The sequence below is a fragment of the Podarcis erhardii genome (genome assembly GCF_964252035.2).
Source record: "Podarcis erhardii genome assembly, chromosome: 3".
NCBI classification, from domain to species: domain Eukaryota; kingdom Metazoa; phylum Chordata; class Lepidosauria; order Squamata; family Lacertidae; genus Podarcis; species Podarcis erhardii.
The window spans coordinates 102,474,616-102,501,508 of NC_138507.1; the positions used below are offsets into that span (position 1 = coordinate 102,474,616).

The window sequence follows — 26,893 nt, forward strand, 5'->3', positions numbered from 1 at the left end:
TTCTCAATCTTTTGTCCACACTTCCATCCTTCCCACATTCCACATCTCTTCCTCTCCCTGTGCTCCTTACTTGTTTCTTATGATCACCTCAAAATTCAAGGAGATTCTACCCTCTGCAAGTGGCCTGCACTACGCTTCACTAGGGGTTCAAGTCTAGCCGAGTGGGAGTTGGCTGCAATGCCTAGTGGCACTTCAGGGCCAGTGAGAATCTGAAAATTCCCGGCAGTAGCAGATTGCCTTGCTGCCTGGATATTAGGGCATGAAAGCAGGATATTTCAGGGCAGGCCACAGATAGTGGCAGAATTGTATCAAGCAAGGCCCTAGGCTCAATGATTGGAATCTACTTGGAGATCTACAGTGGTGCCCCGCAAGACGAATGCCTCGCAAGACGAAAAACTCGCTAGACAAAAGGGTTTTCCGTTTTTCGAGGTGCTTCGCAAAACGAATTTCCCTATGAGTCTTGCGAGTTTCCCCCCCTTTTTTTTCCTTTTTCTAAGCCGCTAAGCCGCTAAGAGCCGCTAATAGCCGCTAATAGCCGCTAATAGCCGCTAAGAGCGCTAATCCGCTAATGGTCGTGCTTCGCAAGACGAAAAAACTGCTAGACGAAGAGACTCGCAGAACGAATTATTTTCGTCTTGCGAGGCACCACTGTACTGCCAGTCACTGTGGTCTGAGCCAGTAAAAGGCAGTTTCATATGTCTTCTTTCCCATCATGTCTCAGACTGTCCTTTGCCACAGATGGATCGCACTCTCCGCTTTTGTGGCTACTGCAATGTTTGGAAATTGCCACATAGTTCTTAAACTCTGTGCACACATACCTTGTACTGATGCAAAGTCTTTAATGGATCCCAGGGAACGGAATGTTTCCCCAGGCCTTGCTTGGACTTCGTTTGCTGCATTTTATGAACTGTCTGGGAGCTCTCGTGTACCCGGCAGAACAACTTTAGAAAAAGAAAAAAGAAATACGGTACAATGATGCCACGCAACGAGAAACATCGAAGCGGACATCACAACTTATTTCATGTTTAAAAAAAGCAAGGGCGAAACGTAATGGAGCTTGAGAACATTTGTCACAAAGGTGGACAGAACTTCTAAAGAGGCGTATGTGGAATTTCAAGTTCATGCTTAAAGGTTACCTTTTTCAGCAGGGAACAGATTTGTTGCCTCACAGCTGGAGACTGGCTGTTCAAGTTGTAGCTAATAAAAAACTCAATCAGTTGCATCTCTTCGGCGGAAATAATTTCTGTGCTCCGGTGACTTTCGCAAAGCAAACCTAAAGCATCTATTCGCACCTTTTAAAAGAATAAGGAAGTTTTAAACAAAGTTTTTCTCTGTAATATATATATAAAACTTAAAAAGCACACATGCACAAAACACTTAGATTTGTACCTGATCGTGTTGATGAACTAAACCTTGTTTGATACAGGTAATGGATACAAGACCACTGTGCATCATATCTATAAACTTTAAGTGTCCATGGGCTCTTGCTGTTCTCAGGCATGCCATCAAAGCTCCGAGTGCTCCTCTGGTATTGCAAGATCCTGCACAGAGAAGTTTTAAATGTTCATTGTTTAACTGTGTTTGATGTTCTAACTTGCTGGAAGCCACCCAGAGTGGCTGGGGCAACCCAGTCAGATGGACGGCATATAAATTAACAACAACAACAACAACAAATCCTTAGTTTTTATACTGCTACACAAACAGCAATTTCTCACCACTTTCAGCTAAGCTGCTTAAGAACAACACTCTAAAAATCAAAATATGTTAGGTATAAGAATATATTGCTAAAGGTATCCTAAACACCACCAGCTTTAAATTACTTCTCTAAATTCTCAGGATACACATTTTACCTAGCAATCAACCAGTCAGTACAACAATAATAATTAAAATATATATATTATTGCCCTTCTATAGGAAACCAAAAATTGGGAGAAAAACTAGTTTGCGTATTGTTATTAAAGCTCCCTGATAAGAAGCAAGGAAAGCTTTATGCAAATACATAGGACAATATAAGGCAAAATTTATTTTGCTCTATTGAAAAATTATGTGAAGGCATAAAAAGGGGGTTTCTAAACTATGTTCTTGGCCATCAAGATGGATTCTTGTCACCTGTGCTCTGAGCATTTGGGATCCTAGAATCTCTCCCATCTCTGCTCTGCAGAGAAATACCTGCCAAAACAAGCCAAAGAGGAGAGCAGGATTCCCCACCCACCTGCCCAGTTTAAACACACCTGGAGTACAAGGTATGAAGTCTGATCTTACCAACGTTAGATTCAGCTGATGTATGAAGGATTTTAATCATGTAGTTCAAGCTTTCGGGGCTACACTTCAGCAGCTTGGGTAAGTAATAATCTGTTACGTAGGTAGCTTGCTCTGGATTCCCATCACACAAAATTGACAGCAGGGGAGACACCCACGCCTCGTGCCATTTGTCAATCCAGGTGTTCCCTTCCAGTGTGGACTCAAGGTGTCTCTTGTGGTTCACAAACATGGTTTCCAACAAATCGCTTGCGTAAGGTGCAAAAGACTGATCACTCATGACGCCCAAAATCTGCGCAGGAATTGTCCTGTCCATTGCCAGAATATTTTCAATGCCCACACATTCAACAAGACAGCCAAGTGACGAGTATTTGCCTTTAACGTGCCATTCTAAACTTAGCAAGTTGTCAATCAATCCCGAGAAGAAAGGGTCCACTTTTACAATGGGTCCTTTTGCTGAGGCCTGGTGAATTTGGAGGATGTTCCTAAATATCAGTTTGGTTTGGTGTCTAACAGCATCGAGAGGATGCTCCCAGTGAGCATAGACATAATCCAGCATTTTTCCTATAGTGCCCGAGTTTCCACTGAGGCTGCACTTCAGGTCTTCAGAACTTGACAGAAGAACATCCAGCGCTGAAGCCGTCCAGATAGCTAAAATTCTGGACAAGGATGCCGCCATAACAGATTCTTTAAGCCTTCAAGAGAGAAGCGGAGTATCAGGATGGAGAAAGATTACCGTATTTTAAAAGTGGATTGGTTTTGATCCTCAAATCTTGCCAATTTTCACAACGTTACAAAGCCCTATGTCAGGGGTGGCCAACTCTCAAGAGACTGCAATCTACTTTTAGAATTAAGAACTGGCAGTGATCTACCCCTGTTTTTGGGGGGTTCAGCTCAAAGTTGTTGAGCTTTCTTGGGGGGGAGAAAAACCCTTTTTTAGGGGCTAAAAAACTTAGGGGGGACTTCCATTTTGGAGGGAGTTAAAGGCAAGGGACAAAGGGGTAAAGTCACTCACAAAAAGATCACTATGGATGGAAACAGTAACACAGAGATACAGTGTGTATCTGAAGAAGTGTGCATGCACACGAAAGCTCATACCAAGAACTGACTTAGTTGGTCTTTAAGGTGCTACTGGAAGGAATTTGTTTTGTTTTGACTATGGCAGACCAACACGGCTACCTATCTGTAACAGAGAAAACTCTGTCTTCCCTTCCAGAGATCAAACAACAATAGAGGGCAGAGCGAGGAAGGAGTCAGTTTTAGCAACGCTAAGGAAAGGGAGCCAGAGATCAACCGATCTACCAAAACCTCGCAAGGATCTACCAGTAGATCGCAACTGACCTGTTGGACATCCCTGCTCTATGTGTACCACTAACATGCTATCTTAGAGTGCATTTCTCATTTAAACAGTTTATTCTCCCGAAAATGGAAATAGTATGAAATCCAAGGAGCAGATTAGGGACAAATCTCTGGTATCTCCTTCAAACTTCCCTCCCACCCACTCTCTGTACTTGCTGGAGGGGAAAGCAGTACCAGTATATCCAACAAACAGCACGAACATATCTTGGCCGTGCTCTCGTCTCACATTCCAGGGGACAAACCCCTGCAGCTGCTTGTCTTGGCTACAGGCAGTCAGCAGCCTCCTGGTGGACAAGGTAAACATCAGCTAGAGATCTGTCCCGAACCCTTGCCTCTTTCCTCTGCCTGAGGCAGACCATAGTCTTGCATGGTGTGAAGCATAAGAGGGGTTCCTTTGCTTACTCAGGCTGCTCCCCTTCTGCCCTTACTGAGAGGCAATCTCCTCTACTCTCTACTTGTGGAGAGGAAGGAAAAGATGTGGGTTAAGATCCTTGGCAGCTACCTCTCCTGCATTCAAGGCAGCTGAGATACTGTACTTTTCCATGTATAAGACAAGGGGTTTTTTTTACTCAAAAATAATGTTTAAAAACGGGGCTCGTTTTATACATGGGCAGCGATTGGGGGACTGGGTGATTGGTTGCAGCTGCAAGTTGCAGCTGGTAAGCAGCAATTTGGTGGGTGAGTGTTGGCTGCAGCAAGGGCTGCTTTGGATTGGCTGCTCCTGCATTAATTGAGCAGGTGATTGGTTGCTACAAGAGCTGCCTTGGATTGGCTGCTGCTGTGGCAAATGGGCATTCGATTTCCGGCTGTTGTCTGCGAACGGACAGACACTTGCCAGCTTCTGCGGCGCGAGCGATTCTTAGCACTTGTCATTCGAATTAGTGATTTTCTGCATCCCCCCCCAAAAAAGAAAGCTCAACAAATCATGTCAATCCATCCCCCAAAAAGCTCAACAACTCTGGTAATATAGCCATCTCCTCCCATTTTCTTAAATTTGAGTCTTATACAAGGGGGCATGTTATACACGGAAAAATACAGTAACCATCTGAAAACCACACTGCTGTGGTATCCAGGCTGCTTTCAGTTAGGACAGATGGCAGCACCAAGAGGTCCAATAAATCAATCCCAAGGATAGCTCAGTTGGTTAGAGCATGGTGCTGATAATGCCAAGGTTGCAGGTTCAATCCTGTACGGTGGCAGCTGCATATTCAGGTTGGAGAGATGATCCTCAGGGTCCCTTCCAACTCTATGAATCCTTTTATTTCCCCATGAATCCACATTGTCCAATTGATGAAGAAGAAGAAGAAAGTCCTTGATCCACAATCAGACCAAGTGAAAGATTTAGGACAATTCAGCACTTCAGCTAACATGCGTTAAAGATTCAGCTGCAGCTGTCGCACAGCACTGGACCTCTTTTCCTATAAAGACTTGTCAAAACCCAGGTCCCCTTCCAAAACACTGCAAGGCCTTTCAATTTGGGCCGGCTTGTGGTGGTGATATTTAAGGTTCTGCTAGGATAGCTCAGTCGGTACAGCATGAGACTCTTAATCTCAGGAGTGTGGAGCAAAAGATTTCTGCATTGCAAGGGGTTGGACCAGGTGATGGTCCCTTCCATCTCTACAATTCTCTGTTATATTTTTACCACATTTTATTCACAATTTATATTATAATGCAACCTGAGCTCTAGTAATGGGCGAACCCAAGTTGCAGCTAAACAAAACACAATGGTAAAAATGTAGTTTTTGCACACGGTGAAAATGTGGTTTTACCGTGTACTCAAGGTCAGCAAAGTCAAGGCAATATCCAAGAGCAGCTTCTCCATACTCCGGTCGATACTGCCATTCTTCCATTCTAGCATAGCGAGTGCTCCGTGGCAGAGGAAAAGGAGGACCGAGTCAGAAAGCTCCGCAGTGCAAAGACTCCCACAGCTGTCCACAAACCAGTCTGGTAACTCAGAATGCTTCAGTGAGCCACAAAGCAAGTCGCTGATCTGCAGAAGGCAATACCGTGTTAATTAAATCACAGGGGAGGAGAAAAAAATAAGACTGTGCTTTGCCAGACTCTTAGAAAACTGCAAGGAAGCACAATACTAGCTGCTAACATGTAAATGGGCTTCCGCCTGGATAGCTCAGTTGGTTAGAGCCTGGTGCTGATAATGCCAAGGTTCTAAGTTTGATCCCAAGATGGGTGGGACAACTGCATATTCCTGCAATGCAGGGGGTTGGACTAGATGATCCTCAGGGTCCCTTCCAACTTTATGATTCTATGATTCTTTGCATGTTTTCCATCATGGCACTATTAAGCACAAGTAGTTATGCCTATCCACTATAAATTATAAATTTAAACTCCTTGCTCTCTGCTCCCTTGATCAGTGCTAGGCTTGTAAAATACGCTTATCCCAAGCTTTCCATTTAGAAAAGAAAAATCAAATCACTCTAAAAGGGAAACGAGGCAAAAACTCAGCAGCATTTTCTAATACCTTTCTCAAGTTATTTTTTCCTTGGGATTCCCACAGCTGAACAATTCAGCAATTCAGTATACAGTCGTACCTCAGCTCCCAAACGCCTTGGGAGTCAAACGTTTTGGCTCCCAAATGATCGAAAACCGGAAGTAAGTGTTCCAGTTTTTGAACGTTCTTTGGGAAGCCGAACATCCAATGGGGCTTCCATGGCTTCCGATTGGCTGCAGGAGCTTCCTGCAGCCAATGAGAAGCCACGCTTTGGAAGCTGAATGTTTCTGAAGTTGAACGGACTTCCGGAATGGGTACTGTTCGACTTCCGAGGTACGACTGTACTAGTACCACCACAAATTATCTGGGATTCAGAAAGCACCAGACTCAATAAATGTTCAAAAAATTGGCAGCCTATACAAGTTTAACAAGGGTAAAATAAATAGTGCAATCCTATGCACACTTGATTGGGATGTGGGTGGCGCTGTGGTCTAAACCACAGAGCCTAGGGCTTGCTGATCAGAAGGCTGGCGGTTCGAATCCCCGCGATCGGGTGAGCTCCCGTTGCTTGGTCCCTGCTCCTGCCAACCTAGAAGTTTGAAAGCACGTCAAAGTGCAAGTAGATAAATAGATACCACTCGGGTGGGAAGGTAAACGGCATTTCCGTGCGCTGCTCTGGTCTCGCCAGAAGTGGCTTAGTCATGTTGGCCACATGACCCAGAAGCTGTCTGAGGACAAACGCCGGCTTCCTCGGCCATTAAAGCGAGATGAGTGCTGCAACCTCAGAGTCGTCTGCGACTGGACTTAATGGTCAGGGATCCCTTTATTTACCTTTACCTTTCTGCACACTTGAGGAAAAAGTCCAACTGACACCAAGTGGGTTTTTACTTCTGAGTACACGTGCATAGATTTCATATCCCACCAAATTCAACATGACTGATAGCTCTTACTTCTGAGCAGACACGGTTATGATTGTGCTGTAAGGCTGCAACCCTATACACACTTAACTGGTGTCTGCCCCACTGAACTCTACAAGAGCAACTTCTAACTAGGAATGTGCAGGACTGCACTCTAAGGCACTCTGCAAGGAATTTCCATTGAAAAGGGGGTTTTATTTCTGAGTAGACACATATAGGATTGTACTATGAAATGACTAACAATTCTTCTAATAGGGGCTAGATCAAGCACAAAAGATGACATATTGTGAACAACACTGAGACGGCCACTATATTTTTCATAACAGCTCTCCCTTCCAACTGTTGACTTAACACATTTTGGGTGCCATTCAATGCTGTCTGCTCACTGACTCATCAGAAATTCGCCTGCATGATGAATCTTCTGGTTTCTTCCCTCCCCTCTCTGCAGAACCCCACACATCCCCAGAATCTGCTCCAGTGCTCCAAAATAATTGGGGGAGCTGCGGGGGGGGGGGAGAGAAAGGACAAATCCTGTTGCATGAGAACACACATATGCGACTCATGCTACATTGGATCGCGCCTTATGATTAATTACACTTTGAAAATTAAGTAAATTGTGGGACATTGTTGTTGTTGTTGTTTTACTTTCCAAATTCCTTTGGAACTTACCAAACAAGGTAGCTTTTCACCTGGTTCAAACATGGTCTTAATAAAGAGAACAACAGCCAACCCTGCTGTAGTCTGGACAGTCTGTAAGAGGTCTTCTGCAGAAAAAGAAATTGAAATATATTAGTATTACAAAGAAGAAGAAGAGTTTGGATTTGATATCCCGCTTTATCACTACCCGAAGGAGTCTCAAAGCGGCTAACATTCTCCTTTTCCCTTCCTCCCCCACAACAAACACTCTGTGAGGTGAGTGGGGCTGAGAGACTTCAGAGAAGTGTGACTGGCCCAAGGTCACCCAGCAGCTGCATGTGGAGGAGCGGGGACGCGAACCCGGTTCCCCAGATTACGAGACTACCGCTCTTAACCACTACACCACACTGGCTCTAGTGTGGACATTTAAATTCTCTTTCAGATTTATTGTTTTCTAGAACTGCTAATTATTCTTAATATATTCAATTTTTATTATTGCCGGCATCCAACACAGTAACCGTAGCATGTATAGTGCAAAAAAAAAACCACCAGGGGAGAACTCTCACAGCAGTGGAGAACTCTGGGAACTTACACAAGATATAATGGAAATCTAGAATCTGCATCTTCTTTAACATTTTAAGGTCCACATTACAAGCCTAAGCAGCAGGTACTCACAACTAAGCAGGCATCTAGTTTGCTGCTGATGTATTCGCAAGACAACAGCACAACACCTCTTATAGAAATATTTTCTATCAACAAATGATAGTGGCAATTCTTACTAGGGATGCTGGCTTCGATACAAGGTAGGCCTTCCATAAACAGAAAGGTTCCTTGTATTTACATAAGGGGTTGCAATCCAGCGCATGCTCCCACCATTTAGGGCTGGGGGCAAAGGACTTCTGCTGATTACGCCTCCTGATTACAGCTTCAGAAAAGTGGTCTGCATCCTATAGCTGAGCTGCATTTCTCCATTAGGGACACAATGCAGATAGCAAAACAAGGCAACTCTCTTTCCAAACCCTGCACTGTTAGAATGTAAAAAAATAATACATCAAACCACCAAGAGGTTCCCTCATATTGCTCTTCCTTCAGAACGACTCTCATCTTCTTACTAAAAGGCAATGGCCAATATAGTAAGAAGCATTTAAAAAAACACCCTTAAATATCAGAACTACTTACCATTAATTAAGAAGTGTGAAAAATGGTTCAGCAGTCCACACATACTTTGCCAAATAGGAGAATCTAACGTCTTCCAGAAATTTCCTTGAATGTTTTCCTGAATTTTTTGTATCAACATCATTGAAACTTTAACACCCATCAACAAATCGTGCATCAGCCGAGTTTGAGCAATGCGATTTCCACTGAGCTTTCTTTAAATGTATAAGAAAATTGAAAATGAATAGCGGTATTAGTCACTTGAACGTGTATTATGGCAGCATCAAATTAATCCATTAACTGTGACATGAGTTTCCATCACAGGCAATGACCAACTTCAACTTTGTTGAAATAACCATGTCTTAATGTGCCATGCAAACCCCACAATCAATGAATTGACCTTCGAAGGGATTTCCACAATGTAGGCACCACCAGGGAGAAGGAACTATGTTGTGGTCTCATGCACTGCACTATCAACAGGGTGGGGGCAAGACACATAACAGGGTCTCAGAAAATCAACGAAGAAAAATCAACAACATGTGTGGATGCTTCTAATAAGAATTGGTGTGTGAAACCTGCTCTGCCGCATCCACAGCTGTCAGAGATGCCACACCACTATCAGTGCCAATTCTGGGCAAGATCCAAGATCCCAAAATTGGTGCTGATAGCAGCAGCACTTCGTCGCCGCCGCTGCTTGAGGTGGTAGGGCACCAGGAAGGCTTCCGCTGTCTGAAGCAGTGGCCTCATCCTGCCTAATGGGATAGGCAAGTTCTGCTTTCTGCACAAACTCAGTAAGTCAGGGAGTTGTTTTCTCTCTCTTTCATATTCTTCATGACTGCTATATTTCTTAGAACAGCAATCTTTTGAAAATTCAAAAGGACTTCCATGTTGATGTAGTATCTGTTTAAAGAACAGGTTGCTGACTGGTTTTGCAACTGCCACCAACAACTGTTAGGCTTAGCAGATAAGTGAGACCAAGTTATTTGTGTAGGAACAATAATAATAATAATAATAATAATAATAATAATAATAATAATAATGTATTGTTTATACCCCGCCCATCTGGCTGGGTTTCCACAGCCACTCTGGGCGGCTTCCAAAAGAATATTAAAATACAATAACCCGTTTGCCGTTAAAAGGGTACACCTCTCTGCAGCTTAAAAACATTCTGAGCTCTTTTTCACCAATGAGTTGGTTCTTACATTTTTATTATCATCTAGGAAAGGGACCATACTATTAGGCTATAGAAAACCAAGCTTAAAACTAAACTCAGTTCCAAATGGCTTCACTCGAGTTGCTTTCTGAACAGAGTCTAAAACATCATACTGAATCTCAGGAATTCTCCATTCCAGGAAAACAAAACTGTTAGGTTGGCAGGAGCAAGGACCGAGCAACGGGAGCTCACCCCATCACGGGGATTCGAACCGCCGACCTTCTGATTGGCAAGTCCTAGGCTCTGTGGTTTAACCCACAGTGCCACCCGCGTCCCTATAGTTGTAGGAAACCTGTTGGCAAATACAGCCAAAGCCTACAACCAACCCTCTGAATCTTCAGGATTAGATTGGCCAGCCCATCAAAAAAGGACATCCTCTCACCGCTCTTAATTTCTGCCCCTGGAATTAAAAAAGCAAGTCCTCACTTACTGGGGGAAATTTGCTAAACAGAACTCTAAACAGCACCATTCAACAACTGTTTTTATATTCTTCTGCATTCCTCTCAGATTTCAGAATTGTTTGGATAAACTCTTAAAGAAAACCAAACAGCAATGTTTCCTCTCTACAGAGTGTGACTGAACTCCAGGAACTTATCTATGAATCACAGATTGCTGCAGCTCATCCATCTCAGGGAATTCAAAAGAAGCACAAGGGCAATATTGTTCCAAACAGACCTTGTTGTGTCCCTACACAGTGTGTCTCACATTCCAACCAGCACACATTTTACACGAAGCAGTTCTCACCTGTTTTCTTCCTCTGTTTCAAGCACAGATTTCTGCAGAAATTGAAGAGCTGTGAAAATATAGTTGGAAAGCATACATAAGCCAGTATTTGATATAAATAGGTCTCCCATAAAAAGATAATACAGCAATAGATAAATGAAATGCCAGACTACAGATGTACAGTAATATTTTTCAAAATGACAAAACTGCATCTCAGGTTCTCTTTTTTCCATCTTTAAATCCTGGTAGAAACTTGAGACATCTACAGAGAATAAACAGCTATATAATAGCTGGGCATCTGAATGACTACCAACTTCCATACAAGCCTGCCCCATTCTTAAAGTCATTAGAGACACCGATTACAATGTCTCCACCTTCTGAATTTGTTAGTGGCTTTCAGCGACAAGCCCTCATTTATGGAAATCCTTTTCTGTCTGGGACCTACTCTTGGTTTTTTTTGTGCACCAGATTTTTTTTTTTTATTAAAAAAAAATAAATCTAGGCATTTAGGGGCACATTTGAACTCCTTGCTGCCATTATCATTGCTGATCTGTTTTACTGGTTTTCATGTACGTTTTATGGCTGTGCTTTGCTGGGTTCCACACATTTGCTTCATGGCTATAGTTGCCACTTTAAATTTTGCGAGCCAGCTTCTGAACTAAGGTCCGAAGGCATTAATAAAAATGCTTCGAAAATAAATATTGCCTGAAACAATGGCACTAACTACCTTAACTATTATTATTATTATCCTGACACTGCTATTCTTTCCCAACACTTTTACCATACAGAAAGAGAAAGACGAGTGCCACAGTCTATGATACAAATGACATACTCCTTATATTGTATGTTGCCTAGAGGCTGGGGCGTTAAGCAATTAAGAAGTTTAATTACAGGCCTGGTTCACATCACATGCTTTCTCTCCATTTGATGACTGTCAGTTGAATGCGGGAACTGAAAGCATTCTAAAAAAAATTGCATTTTGGGTGCTATAAAGAGTCCTGAGTGTTTCATTCGCCACCATCTCCTCTCCACTGTTGAAACATGGATTCCAATCTCCTTGGGAGCAAGGACATGTTGCCCAGTAAAGAACTGCATGCTGGTCGTGCTACGTAACTTACAATGACCACTTGGTAATGCTGTAATTAAATGAAGAACAGGCACGTGTGAACCAGTCCCAGTGGTCTGCTGCAAGGCAGCGGGGAGATAAAAACGGAAAAGCACATCTCACTGGCAGGAACTCTTCCTTGTGGTCCATGAAGGCTAAAACAGGGCTATAATCTGTGTACTCAATAACCCATGCACAATTTTGCCTCCATAGATTAAAGTATTTACCACCATATCAATCCCACGAAATACCAACAAGCAAAATAGGTAAAGGTAAAGGTACCCCTGACCATTAAGTCCAGTCGTGACCGACTCTGGGGTTGCGGCACTCATCTCGCTTTATTGGCCGAAGGAGCCGGCATACAGCTTCCGGGACATGTGGCCAGCATGACTATGCCGCTTCTGGCAAACCAGAGCAGCGCACGGAAACGCCATTTACCTTCCCACCAGAGCGGTACCTATTTATCTACTTGCACTTTGACGTGCTTTTGAACTGCTAGGTTGGCAGGAGCTGGGACCAAGAAACGGGAGCTCACCCCGTAATGGGGGTTCGAACCGCCGACCTTCTGATCAGCAAGTCCTAGGCTCTGTGGTTTAACCCACAGCGCCACCCACGTCCTAGCGAAATAGTTTATTTCAATTAATGTTTAAGATAAAGGTTCCAATAGCTGCTCCAAATTCCTTCTGCCACCTTGTGGGGCAGAGAGGGTGCTAAGAAATGTGCTAGCTATGCAAAGCGACATCCTTTGGTACAGAAACAAATTCCCCAGGTTGCCAGCACTCTCCCAGGGAATAATCACATGTGGGAAGAAAGCCTGCAACCTGGATTTTAAGCACTTGTTTACAGATATAAAATGACTGCATCATTTTCAGTGTAGTCGGTAATACCTAAAGTCACTTTTTCAGATCCCCCTCTCTAATTCTTTCTACCGCCCAAAGAGCTACCAAAAGGGTAGAAAAGTGTTTTCATAATTCCCATGGAGCAGCACTATTAGAACATTTTAACCTAAGCAGAAATGTCAAGAATTTACCTTCTTTGAACAGGATATTCACACTTGATTTACCTGAAAGATGAAAGTATGTATTTAAGCAGCTTTTACTTATCATAACAATATAAATTCTTTCTGTAATAATTGCAAGTTCCAAACTGTTTTAAACTTATCATCATACCTATAGTGTTGTTTTCCATACAGGAAGCAAGGTTGTCCATAGTCTTTCTGTACTGAGACAGGTCTGTCGTTTTTAGTTCTTCTCTGAGGCAGAACACAAAACTCTGTGTAGCTTCTGCCATAAGAGGTTCAGGAATTCCGTTTAGGGAGCTGCATGAGAAGAGAGCATGGCCAGGTTATCTGAGATGTATATACTAAAAGCATGGAATGTAAAAGGACATGTAATTCAATCTTTCTGGGCGCCATAACACTTCAGCATGAATTTTAGTGAATCTGATTACAGGATAAGAAACTGTGGCACTCACTGTTCTAGTAAAATTTAATGTGAGTCTGATTCTTTACAGTTTCTAGACCATCAAAAGGAACAGAGACATCATCCATGAACCTGAGGTAGAGAGCATTCAGTCAAAAATGGTGAGAGCAATTAAGTAGAAACTTATCCCTTCTCTGGTGGAAGAGGATAGAATCGAATAAGGCAGAGGCAGCCAACACTTCAAACCCAAGGTTCACAACAGAACATTCACCATTTCACAAACTGCAACCATATTGTCCATGCCTTCTTTTCAAATGGCACATTCTAATTCAATATTAAAAGCAACAGGGATCAAATCATCCCTATTGTCTACAGCAGAGCCTTCCAGACTTTTCATGTCGGTGACACACTTTTTAAACATACATCATTCTGCAACACAGTCATTCAGTTTTACTAGCAAACCCGAAGTTAAACTAACCCCTTTCCAGCCCTGGAAGGAGCACAGGGAGCGCTCACACGACACGCTAAACGTGTCACAACACACAGTTTTGAAAGCTCTGGTCTACAGTGCAGCATAGCCAAAACCATAAATCCTATTCAGTCTTAAAATCAGACACAAAAGTTGCCCTGGCCAGGAACAAAACAAAAGTCAAGCAAACAATGCCCAGAAATATGGGCGGGCTTGTTGAGGAACTGATCACAAAGTGCTAAACAGAAAGGGTCAGATCCGGAAACCTGGTGACTGGAGCTCCATTCGTGTCTAAGCTCCTGCTCATGGAAGGGGGCAAGGGAAAGGTTTCTGCCAATCCTCCCTTTCCTCTTTGAATTCGTTCGTCCCCCCAAAATCTGTTCTGGAGAGCTGGGAGACCCTTACAGATACAGGAATCTCCCTTATACCAAGTCAGACCATTTGTCCCAAGCACACTGAGCCCAAGCAGGACAAACGGCCAGTAGTTAATTCTTTATTTGCAAAGCACGAACTTACAGTAGCTCCCCAGATGCATTCACACACACAAACACACGCGCGCACACACACACACACACACACACTTCTGGTGTCTAGGTAGTTGACGCCCCTTCCTATTTTTGTCCTCCAAACTGGACGGCTGGAGCAACGGGTGGCCCCGCCCACACCCCAAACTTGATAGGCAAAAACTACACATTTACCTTGCCAACACTTTTTTCAAAGGGTTCTTCACATCCAGAGATAAGAACACTGCTCCCAAAACATCTAAGCAGTTTTTAACCATGGGATCACACAAAGAGCTTTTATCCATCTTCTCTAGTAAAGGCACAATCTATGCACAACAAAGATTAATATTTTTTTTAGAATTCAGCATTAGCTATTGCATCGTCCTATACATACAGATACTTCTACTACTAAAACATTAGATAACACGATCTATCTTTTGGCTATACGATCGAAGTCAGCAAGGACCATAGCTGTCAACTTTTCCTTTTTCCTGCGAGGAATCCTATTCGGAATAAGGGAATTTCCCTTAAAAATGGGAACAGTTGACAGCTATGGCAAGGACAGTGTATGTAATGCGAATGCGATCTACAACCAAAGGTTGCATTATAAAGTTCTCCAGCTCAGTGTTCCAGTTTTCTGGATACTCTTACTTCTTTTAAACCAGGGGTGGCTAGCCTTCTTTTGGCCTGAGGACCTTGACAAATCCTGCAGGAGACATTTACCAGTAATGGTGTGGCCACCCACTTCCTGCACATCAAATAAAACATCAGAGGGCTGGGGAGAAGCCAATTGACATCTCCACTTTTTGGATCACATTTGTTTGTTTGGTTTACTTGGGCTTCAACCATTCCTAACTAGTAGGAAAATCATTAGTAGGAAAATCAGTAGCTCTTCTTTACACATTTCCATGTTATTATTTTTAATGCTACTAAAATCAAACCTGCTTGACACAATGGATTTGCTGGATGCCATCAGGAAACAGTGCACAACGCAGGAGCAGAGAGGCTAGGTTTTGTCCTTCAGCATCTGCAAAAGCTATGCAGAAAGAAAGAAAGTAAAGAAAACCTTTAATATTCTATCATCATGTGCATATTATAAATGCCAATTCCTAAATCTTTTATGTTATGGAAGGGTGAATGTTTCACTGACCCAAACACCTGAAACACCCATTAACACATATACTTCTGTTTACTATTGCAAGTTAACAGATCAAACAAGAACAGTTCTTGTGCCTTTACAAGGACAAATAATTTCAAAAGTTGCTTTCTTCCACCCCTACGATCAGTGAGAACACAGCTACTAAAGTTCTTATTTCCAGGCAATTATTAGAGACATAGAAAGCGTCTTCTGTATTGAATCCAACAGTGATTAAGAATGTAGAAGGTCCAGTAAAAATCACCCCAACCTGAAAACATATCATTTGGATTCACAGCAAAGAAACTTCAGGCAGAGTACACTGCATAGTTTTTATTTTTAGTTTATTCTGAAACTAATGCTCTGAATCCAGTACAGTCCTTCTGTTTCCAGCAGGGCCCTATCCATTCACAGAAGAAGCTAAGATCCAACAGAGGCTTCCAGAACTGGAAAGAGGGGGTGAGGGAAAACAGTGTTCACCAATTCCTGCATTTTCCCTCCTCCATTCTCCTTTGCCACCTCTCATTTATTCCAGAGAGTTCCTCAACCTCACATAATTGCTTTTCAGGAAGTGTCAGGGGCTGCTGGGAGAATTGGTGAAAACCATTTCTCCTTCTTTCTTTTACAAGAACATTCCACAAGTGAAACTCCACTCTCAGATGTCTAGATCCAATTCTTGGACGAGTGCTGCATTAAAGACGAAAATATAGTTTTCTGGAGAAGATATAGGAGTGGGGTCTACATTGCCCAAGTGCTACCTAAAGCTCTACTACTGCGCAGAATGAGTTCAACCCTGTGGAACATCCTCCCATCAGATGTAAAGGAGATGAGTAACTATATAATTATATAACCTAAATGAAAGCTGTTTAAGCTTTAATGTTTTATTATGTTTTTATATATGTTGGAAGCCGCTCAGAGTGGCTAGGGCAGTGGTGGCCAAACTTGGCCCTCCAGCTGGTTTTGGACTACAACTCCCATCATCCCTAGCTAACACAACCAGTGGTCAGGGATGATGGGAATTGTAGTCCGAAAACAGCTGGAGGGCCAAGTTTGGCCACCACTGGGCTAGGGCAACCCAGTCAGATGGGCAGGGTATTCTTCTTCTTCTTCTTCACAATATTTAGCAAATTTTACAAGAATTACAGCTTCCACAGGACCTACTTTCTACCAACGTTCTACAAAAAAACCCCCAGAAAATTAGGAAAGTGTCTCAAGGGCATCCTCAATACATTCTTTAAGGAGAATTATAAAATAACAAAATCAAGCATTCTGGAATGCTTCCCTTTAATTTTGATCTTCAGTGCAGAAACTCTTTCAAAATGGGGTGGGAAGAGCATATAAACTACAGTACATGAAAAGGGCTGGTTTTTCTTTTTAAGTTAAAAAGGTATCATCAAGAGGACTGGATTTAAAAAGTCATTATAGTACCAGTGAAATACGTCTAGAGAGACAAACTAAACAACTTAATTATACTTACAGTGAAGTCTTTCAAGCTGTTGGTGATCAAGAACAAAGGCATCAACCTGAATCTCTTTCTTCTTCTTTAAAACCATTTTGGTAGATTAAAGAATTACCTACTGAAAAAGATTATAAGTTGACACTTGGTACCAACACTGTTTTAAATGCACAATTTAAAAGTAAAGACTGCTTAATTCCTGTTCACCTTTGTGTTTTGCAAAAAGTTTGTGGCAGTTGTTTTTTTTATACGTAAGGTGCACAAGAAGTTCAGAAAATATTCATAGACCCTATGAGCTACTCTAAGATTTTTCATCTATAATTTACCAATGGGCAATGCTTTATCCATAATGTAAAAACTTGATTGCAAACTCCAGCAAAATACAGGTTGCCGTTGGGTTTCATCCCAAGACTTTACAGCGCAAACTGGGCTCATGGTTTGTCTACCTAAGACAAAACACAAGCCTGGGTTCAGCGTAACACAAAGCAAACCATAGTTTAGCCTATGTTAGCACAAAAATAGCAGAAACAAGGCAGCAGCACTATGGCAGTGACCTTCACCCTGAAGACCTGCATGTTTGCTCATTTGCACTAAGTTGCACTAGTTTGCACTAAATTGGTGATCATGGACCAATCATGAAGCTGAGGCTCCAATACTTTGGCCACCTCGTGAGAAGAGAAGACTCCCTGGAAAAGACCCTGATGCTGGGAAAGATTGAGGGCACAAGGAGAAGGGGGCGACAGAGGACGAGATGGTTGGACAGCGTTCTCGAAGCTACAAACATGAGTCTGACCAAACTGCGGGAGGCAGTGGAAAACAGAAGTGCCTGGCGTGCTCTGGTCCATGGGGTCACAAAGAGTCGGACACGACTAAACGACAACAACAGGTGATAGTTTTGTTCACGACCATATCAGCCTGAATGAGATAGGCTTGGAAATCATAAAACTGTAAGCTATTGGTTCTGTGGTTCTGCTCTTCAATTCAATACAGTGGTGCCCCGCAAGACGAATGCCTCGCAAGACGAAAAACTCGCTAGACGAAAGGGTTTTCCGTTTTTCGAGGTGCTTCGCAAGACGAATTTCCCTATAGGCTTGCTTCGCAAGACGAAAACGTCTTGCGGGTTTGCTTCCTTTTTCTTAAAGCCGTTAATACCCGGGGAATCCACGCTCCGCAAAACGAAAAAATCGCAAGACGAAGCAACTCGCGGAACGAATTAATTTCGTCTTGCGAGGCACCACTGTACTGGAAACGCTTCCATAAATCAATTAGAACAAATCTCTGTTATGACACAAGCATTCAATGCATTAAAAAATAAAAAAATAAAATCCACCAGGCCATAGTTCAGTACAGAACCAGCATCAATCAATCCTAGCATGGAAACACTCAGAGGGCCTACATGTTACCACTGCTGCATGGAAGTATAAACACATGTGTCAGGGGATTGCCATCGGAACAGAGAAGGGAGGCAGAAGGGCAGTTGGGTTACAGGGAACCTTCGAAAATCTTGCGAAGCAGTTCCTCTTCCTGTGGTGGGGAAGAGGGGAAGGGACCAGAAGATGCTGCTGGGAGCCCCAGCACCACACCTCGTCAGTCTGAGGGTGGGGAAAGCCACACCTCCGAGGTAAAGGAGGGGAAAGGGCCAGAGGATGCTGCTGGGAACCTCAGCACCGCTCCTGGCCAAGTCGGCCAGGGGGGAAGCACACCTCTTCCATCGCCCACCTTGCACAGAGGTGTAAAACACAAAGAAGGAAGGAAAAGGCTGGGGGTGACTAAGCTCTTATGTTGGGGGAGGACCCAGAAACGACCACTCCCAGATTCTGTCTGAGGCAGACGTGAACTTGTGGTTCTGCACTGTAAATAGTTTTGCAGCTAAATAAAACCTGTAAAAGACAAGTCGGAGTCCTGAATGGTTTCTCACGAGCAACCACCATTGGCATCTGACAACATGGATAATGTTTGCAGTGTGTAATCTCTATCTGGGGCAACACAGGCCTGCCCTTAAATCAATTCTGTGATATTCCCTACAACAGCTACTTCTTGGAATGAACAGATCTGTTTCTTCGCTTAGAAGAATAGATCTGTTTCCCTGAAATACCATCCATCTGATTCCAACCATTAATCATCTAAACTCCATCTAGATTCCAACAGCTACCCATAAATACACTTTTTTAATGACCTGTGGAGTTGGTGAACATGTAAGGACAACAGTCGACAGCAGCTAGAGCGAATGTTGTGCCCCTGACTCTCATACAGCCACAGGTTCCCCTCATTTCAAAACTTGCCTGAGTTTAATTGGAGCCACTGTTCACCATGGCTTAGCCCCAGAATTTAGGCCAGTCTGCACATACAGCAGCATCAAATGGTAGAGATTTCATTTCACTTCACGTTGCAAGTGGGAAATTGTATGTTTGAATGACCTCCCACAAAAAAAAAAAAAAAAAAAATACTCTGCACACCAAAATAGGATGCCAGAGAGGCTGGCTTGAACTCTCTTCCCTGACTTGGCTCACTTTCCATGCCCACATACATTGGATGGGGGAACAGTCTAACCTGCAGCCTAGAAGAGAAAATTCCAAGAAATTCCTTTATCACAGGGGTGGCTAATTTGTGGCTCTCGGTCCAGTATATCTGAAGGAGCGTCTCCTCCCCCATCGTTCTGCCCGGACACTGAGGTCCAGCTCCGAGGGCCTTCTGGCGGTTCCCTCACTGCGAGAGGCCAAGTAGGGAACCAGGCAGAGGGCCTTCTCGGTGGTGGCGCCCGCCCTGTGGAATGCCCTCCCATCGGATGTCAAGGCGATGGACAACTATCTGACATTCAGAAGACATCTGAAGGCAGCCCTGTTCAGGGAAGTTTTTAATATGTGACATTTTAGTGTATTTTTTATCTCTGTTGGAAGCCGCCCAGAGTGGCTGGGGAAACCCAGCCAGATGGGCGGGGTACAAATAATAAATTATTATTATTATTATTATTATTATTATTATTATTATTATTATTATTATTATATTGCTGGACAACTCTGATCATCCCTGACCAGTGCCCATGCTAACTGGTGTTGGTGGGAGTTTGACTCCAACAACATTTGGAAGGATAATGGTTAACCACCCCAGATTCTACAGAATGTTTTAACTGGTCTCTCTCTTTTCAGCACCGGGGATCAGTCAGGTTGGGACATCAGAAGAACCTCACCAGATCAGATAAAAATCTAGTCCAGCCCCCTGCTCCCCAATCAACCCAGGGAATCCTACAAGCAAGACATTACAACAATCATTTTTATTGAATGCAATTGTTTTATTTCTCTTATTATTGTTATTCCCCCCCCCCCCCCGAATTACTCTGTTTCATTATACAGTGGTACCTCTGGTTACGTACTTAATTAGTTCCGGAGGTCCGTTCTTAACCTGAAACTGTTCTTAACCTGAAGCAACACTTTAGCTAATGGGGCCTCCCGCTGCCGCCGCGCCGCCAGAGCACAATTTCTGTTCTCATCCTGAAGCAAAGTTCTTAACCCGAGGTACCATTTCTGGGTTAGCAGAGTCTGTAACCTGAAGCGTATGTAATCTGAAGTGTATGTAACCCGAGGTACCACTGTACCAAGAACAAACTTAGTTGGTCTCTAAGGTGCTACTGGACATTTTATTTTTATTTTTATATATATTTCGTCTGTTTCATTATCCACCCCATAGGCAAAGTATGCTTGGGTATATGATCAACAAAGATACCTACATAGCCTTAAATGACTGACGGCCATCACACTCATGGCAGCAAGTTGCACAAATCTCCACACGTTGCAATGGAGTGCAGGGAGAGGTGCCTCTTCTTCCCCACAAAGGCGGCAATCCTATCTCCATTTAGCCAAGAGTAAGCCACACTTAATTCAATGGAAACAACTTCTAAGCATGGCGAGGATTGCTGCCTAATTATATAACCACCTGCACTGCACTTTCGAGGTTGGGTCAGTGAGAATGGCTATGTACCACACTATACCATTAAGTTACAGATAGGTAGCCGTGTTGGTCTGCCATAGTCAAAACAAAACAAATTCCTTCCAGTAGCACCTTAAAGACCAACTAAGTCAGTTCTTGGTATGAGCTTTCGTGTGCATGCACACTTCTTCAGATACACTGAAACAGAAGTTTCCAGACCCTTCTATATAGTGAGAAGGTGGGGAGGGGTATTACTCAGAAGGGTGGTGGGAATGGGTGATCGGCAGATAGCTGTGATGAGCCTGTTGACGACTCTTAACGACTGCAATAGGTCTTACAGGAAAAAGCAAGGGGTGGAAAGGTGAAAAATGGCTTTGTCATGTATAATGAGATAAGAATCCAAGGTCTTTGTTCAGACCAGGTTTCTCCATGGTTTTAAGTTTGGTGATAAGTTGTAATTCAGCAGCTTCTCTTTCCAGTCTATTTCTGAAATTCCTTTGTAGTAAAACAGCTACTTTGAGATCTTGTATAGAATGTCCTGGGAGATTGAAGTGTTCTCCTACTGGTTTCTCTGTCTTGTGATTCCTGATGTCCGATTTATGTCCGTTTATTCTTTGGCGTAAGGTCTGGCCTGTTTGTCCAATATAGAGAGCTGAAGGACACATAAAATGCCAACAGTGTCCTTCAGCTCTCTATATTGGACAAACAGGCCAGACCTTACGCCAAAGAATAAACGGACATAAATCGGACATCAGGAAGCACAAGACAGAGAAACCAGTAGGAGAACACTTCAATCTCCCAGGACATTCTATACAAGATCTCAAAGTAGCTGTTTTACTACAAAGGAATTTCAGAAATAGACTGGAAAGAGAAGCTGCTGAATTACAACTTATCACCAAACTTAAAACCATGGAAAAACCTGGTCTGAACAAAGACCTTGGATTCTTATCTCATTATACATGACAAAGCCATTTTTCACCTTCTCACCCCTTGCTTTTTCCTGTAAGACCTATTGCAGTCGTTAAGAGTCGTCAACAGGCTCATCACAGCTATCTGCCAATCCCCCATTCCCACCACCCTTCTGAGTAATACCCCTCCCCACCTTCTCACTATATAGAAGGGTCTGGAAACTTCTGTTTCAGTGTATCTGAAGAAGTGTGCATGCACACGAAAGCTCATACCAAGAACTGACTTAGTTGGTCTTTAAGGTGCTACTGGAAGGAATTTGTTTTGTTTTATACCATTAAGGCGCATCCAAAGCACTTTCTCTCCCTCAGAGAATCCTTGGCACTGTAGTTTACCCCTTGCCAAGCTACAATCCCCAGCAACCCCTAATAAACTACAGGCCCCAGAATTCTTTGAGGGGGGAGTGTAACTGTGCTTCCGATGTCCCTTAAAGGTGCAGCGTGCACGCTTGATCAGATTGGGCTTTATGAGCGGCGCGTTACATCGCGTGGCCCCGAATCCCAGGAGCGGTTTTCTTTGGTTCAAAGCAGAGGAGGAGAAGGAAGACCCTGCTGTTTGGGAGCTAGATTCAGAGAACAGCTTAGCGTCCCCAATAACCCTTTACTGGGGGGAATTTTTGGGGAGGGGGGATAGTTTTAAAAATGCACGAGACGCCCCACCTGCAACACAAGCAAACGAAAAGGCGGCGGCGAGCGCATCCAGGGAAGCGCCCCCCTCGCCAAGAGAGCTCGCCCGCCGCGCGCTTTTACGCGCCTCCCGCTGCTTACCGCCCCGATCGGCCCGGCCAGTCTCTCCTCCGCCGGCTTCTGGTGGTGCCGCCTCCTCGCCGCGAGGGGCCGGACGGAGGAACAGACAGGCAACGCTCCGCCCGCCGAGCCACGTCTTTCCTCTGAGCCCGGAGGTGGGCGCGGGGAGGCCCCGGCCGAGCGCGCTGGATGCGCCGCGGACCGACTCGGGCAGCCGGGGAAACGGGGAGGCCGAGGCGCGGGCCTGGAGATGCAGCCCGAGGGGCAATCTAAGGGAGGAATGGAGGGCCGTAAAACGGGAGTGGGGAACCTGAGGCTCGCCAGGTGCCTTTGGACTACAATTCCCATCATGCCTGAAGCTTGGCCATTGCTGAGTGGGGCTGATGGGAGTTGCAGTCCCGCGAAGCATCAGGGCAGGACACAGCTCCCTCCTTAATAATATCCCGCCTTCCCTGCAGGGCAGTGGAGGTAAAGGTGCCCAGTCCTGCTTGAGAGAGTTAAAGTCCCACGGAATTTAATAAGACTGACAGTTCGGCCCCGAAGCGTTTTTCCCCCCGGAGTTAAACCCCCTGTGTTCAATGCAGCAGGCGGGTTTGGTCATTTTACCATCCACGGGAGGCATAGCTGTCAACGTTTCCCTTGTTTTTAAGGGAAATTCCCTTATTCCGAATAGGATTCCTCGCAAGAAAAGGGAAAAGTTGACAGCTATGGGGAGGACAAGGGTTCTCTGAATTCCGCGGGAGTTACTTCTGAGTTTTGAGGTTAAGAAATAAAGAGTTATTCTCGTTAACATAGAAAAAGGTAGTTTTTAAGCTTGCAAACTGTGACATTTTGCGTGCGCTACTGCCCAGAACAACACTTTATTCCTAACTTCCGTATTCAGACAATCAAAACGTGAGTTTTCAAAGTAGAACACCGTGCCAGCCAAAGATGTCTGGCAGGTTCATTTTTATTACGGGAACCAAATTCTGTACACATCAGAAGTTAGGATACTTGGGGCCCAAACTTGGCAAGGTTACTGGGGGGTCCGTCTGTGGGGCCTAGATTGTAATTCTGTACATGAGAAATTGTCGACTTGACAAGGATTGTGCTCTTACAGCTCAGTCCTCCTATTCGTGTTTAGTGGGACATAATACCCACTCAAGTAAGTGTGCATAGAAGTTGCATTACCCTACCAAATAGTGGGCATAAGATTGCAGCCTAAGTACAGTATACAGGTGGTGTACCTGCTTGGATCTGTCACAGTTTTCCATTTAATATGTGTGCTCCTTGTTCCATTGGACAAATTTGGGCTTTAATTTTCCAGTGCTTTCAAGCAAAGTTACAATCCTTACTCAGTTTGAAAGGCACCCAAATATTGGCAGCATAATCATCAAAACAAGCTTCCTCACTCACTTGTGAATTATTTACAATCCGCTCTTCATTGTTCACACAATCCCAGAGCAAGGAACAACATTAAAATACAATAAAGCAATTTTTAAATGCAACAATATGAAGTCAACCTATATAGCAACATAACTACATCAACCATGTGAGGGGCACCACTTTAAATAAGTGCATGGGTGATTAACCACAGTTTTTACCTAGCTTCAGAGGTCCATTAGCACTGGCATGTGTGTGCCTTTTTTAATATACTTTCATTCAAATGTTGCATTTGTTCAGATTCCTGTCATAATCTAGAGGCCATTTAAACATTGATCATTTTCACAGACTTTGTGCTCAGATTGTTAAAGCACCTTGTAGTGTGTTCTGATTTCTTGGAGTATAACATTATAATGCAGCTCAGACCAAATATTGGTTGAGTATTAATATTTTTTAGAGTTACTAACTGCATTAAATGTTTGGTAGAGTATATTTTAATTTCCATGTTTCTAAAGTTGTTAATATATTCACTTTTGCATGGTAAAAAGAGACAAGTACTATTCCTAAAAGATATGTAATTTTTTCATTGTCCTGCAGAGTTTTACCACTGTGTGGCACCAAAGTGCTAAGAAATGTACTCTTAAATTTCTCACCTACCAACAATACCATTTTTAAAATTTAAAATAGTTTGCAAAAGATGTCATTTATACATTGCCTTTCTGCCAGAGATCCAAAATACCACAAAGACCAAATCCTCTTAAAGTTAGTAGTGACAAATCCAAAAGTGACTTGTTTTTCCCCATCATCCACTCCGTCCCTTGGCATCTCTGGTAATCACCATCATTTTATAATTTGTATCCCACCCATCTGACTGGGTTGCCCCAGCTACGCTGGGCAGCTTAGACTGGGCAAGACATATCCCATGGGAGTGGATGTAGAAGTCCCAGTTTGGACTGAAGGGCTTTTTTTAAAAAAGTCATGCCTAGGATGTATGATGTACTGAATGAATAGCTGCTTATGCACAAATTTAAAGGTTTAACAGAGAGATAAAATACCCACGGGTTCTGGGTTTCAGGAAGTATACACATAACTACATCAGTGGTGACCCAGGCAGATTCTAATGCACAGTAAACTGTGGTATGCACAAGTTTAGGGAGAGATAATGGTAGTTTGTGTGGTCAGATTTCCATTTATTTACAAATATGAATCCCAGAATCGGAAGGGACTCTTGAGAGTGTAAGAGTTGGGGTTTTTTTAAATCCACATGGCTGCTCTTGCTAAAAATATACACAACCACCACAAAATGAATGATAGAGAAAACAGTAGGAAGAGTTTGGTTTCCTTAAAATCTGTTGGTGAGCAACAGTATTCTGAAATGTGGGAAAGGCATTTTCCTTTCACAACAACAAATTCTGAGTTCAGAATTTACTACTGCCTCTAACTTCAGCCATACCACTGGAATGCTTGATGCATGAGCAGCAATGGAAGGCTGCTTTGACTTCTGTACAGCTGAGTTCCTTAGATCTAAAAATGCATTTAGTAGAACAAAAATTATACTCGGAGCACATTGGATCTCTTACTGCCTTTTTGAAAGGCACATTTGAGATGTATGTGTTGGTGCTGTACACAGCACAGGTTTAGTTGATTCATATGGTCTGGTCTTGTTTGGTGGTGGCCCAATTCTGATCAGTAGAATTCTGATCCAGTTCATTTACTTAGTACTGGAGAGAACTCTGGGGGTTTTGTATGTAAATATCTTCTTAAATTATATCCCCGTACTATAGGATTTGACAGAAAGGCAGTGTAAGTGCATTAATAGCAGCAAAAAGGCTGCTCCAATACTGGAAGGAGCATTCCCTGTATCCAGTGTGAAGATTCATCTATGCTTGCAGTATACCCAAAAGCAACCTTTCATAGACAGCAGGAGGGAAAATTCTCTTATATGTGGGCTCCATTCACAGACTTTTGTGTAGAGAGATGTTGTTGTTTAGTCATTTAGTTGTGTCCAACTCTTCATGACCCCATGGACCAGAGCACACCAGGCACTCCTGTCTTCCACTGCCTCTCGCAGTTTGGTCAAACTCATGTTGGTAGCTTCGAGAACACTGTCCAAGCATCTCATTGTCTGTCTTCCCCTTCACCTTGTGCCCTCAATCTTTCCCAGCATCAGGGTATTTTTCAGGGAGTCTTCTCATGATGTGGCCAAAGTATTGGAGCCTCAGCTTCAGGATCTGTGTTAGGAAACAGGATAAGAGATCCTAGTGGTGCTGGTGGGATCAATGAATGTTGTTTTGTTATTTATTAAAATGATTAATGATAACCAGGGATTTTTCTATCTATCTTATCTTTGTGGTTATATAAAGGAATGGAAAGTAGAAGCAGCAATGTAAAGAAACATAAACTGCCCATAAAAAGTTTTAAAAGGCTATTGTACAGCCAAATGCTGGAGGTAAATGTCTTTAAGCTTGAGGCAGAGAAGAGGGAGCATTGTTTTCTACTGCAGAACATCTCACTATCTACTTGAGTATTTGAAGGACAAATTAATCCGTGTGTGTGTGTGTGTGTGTGTGTGTGTGTTATCAGGTGTACAACATATCTCCAAGTCCTGGCTATTTGACCCTTAGTCAAATCTGTGGCAGGCACGATATTGCCTAAAAAGCTGACCCTTGAGCACATTATTATTATTATTATTATTATTATTATTATTATTACTACAGTGGTACCTCGGGTTACATACACTTCAGGTTACAGACTCTGCTAACCCAGAAATATTACCTCGGGTTAAGAACTTTGCTTCAGGATGAGAATAGAAATCATGCAGCAGCAGTGCGGCGGCAGCAGGAGGCCCCATTAGCTAAAGTGGTGCTTCAGGTTAAGAACAGTTTCAGGTTAAGAACGGACCTCTGGAACAAATTAAGTACGTAACCAGAGGTACCGCTGTAGTCCTATTGTAGCCGTGATTTGGCACAGAGAGTAGCACAATGCTTGCATTGGGAGAATATAGTGCTGGGCACTGACCAGAGTGAAACCAGAAAGGGTCCTAGGAAAAAAGAACAGGGAAATACACTCAGAAACACATCGCATAAAAATGTTCC

General features: G+C 43.3%; 1 protein-coding gene across 5 annotated transcripts in view; it reads right to left on the reverse strand.

The window, feature by feature from the left end:
* The window catches only part of THADA (THADA armadillo repeat containing), a 157,213-nt gene extending 134,565 nt beyond the window's left edge, over positions 1-22,648 (reverse strand). For 2 of the 5 annotated variants that reach the window (XR_014154525.1, XM_081854449.1), the window contains exons 1-14: positions 22,458-22,648; positions 16,822-16,921; positions 15,151-15,245; positions 14,405-14,535; positions 12,986-13,134; positions 12,847-12,879; positions 10,733-10,781; positions 8,800-8,990; positions 7,654-7,748; positions 5,388-5,608; positions 2,263-2,954; positions 1,390-1,541; positions 1,137-1,292; positions 819-941 (exon numbers count right to left, since the gene is read on the reverse strand). Coding sequence is in view for 4 of the 5 variants with exons in the window: in XM_081854449.1 (XP_081710575.1) it covers positions 819-941; positions 1,137-1,292; positions 1,390-1,541; positions 2,263-2,954; positions 5,388-5,608; positions 7,654-7,748; positions 8,800-8,990; positions 10,733-10,781; positions 12,847-12,879; positions 12,986-13,134; positions 14,405-14,535; positions 15,151-15,245; positions 16,822-16,897 (2,163 nt within the window). In the remaining variant the exon portion in view is untranslated. Of the gene's footprint in view, positions 1-818; positions 942-1,136; positions 1,293-1,389; positions 1,542-2,262; positions 2,955-5,387; positions 5,609-7,653; positions 7,749-8,799; positions 8,991-10,732; positions 10,782-12,846; positions 12,880-12,985; positions 13,135-14,404; positions 14,536-15,150; positions 15,246-16,821; positions 16,922-20,524; positions 20,545-22,457 lie in introns of those variants that run through there. The other 3 variants (XM_081854447.1, XM_081854446.1, XM_081854448.1) reach the window with 3 other exon arrangements.
* Positions 22,649-26,893: the final 4,245 nt, after the last annotated feature.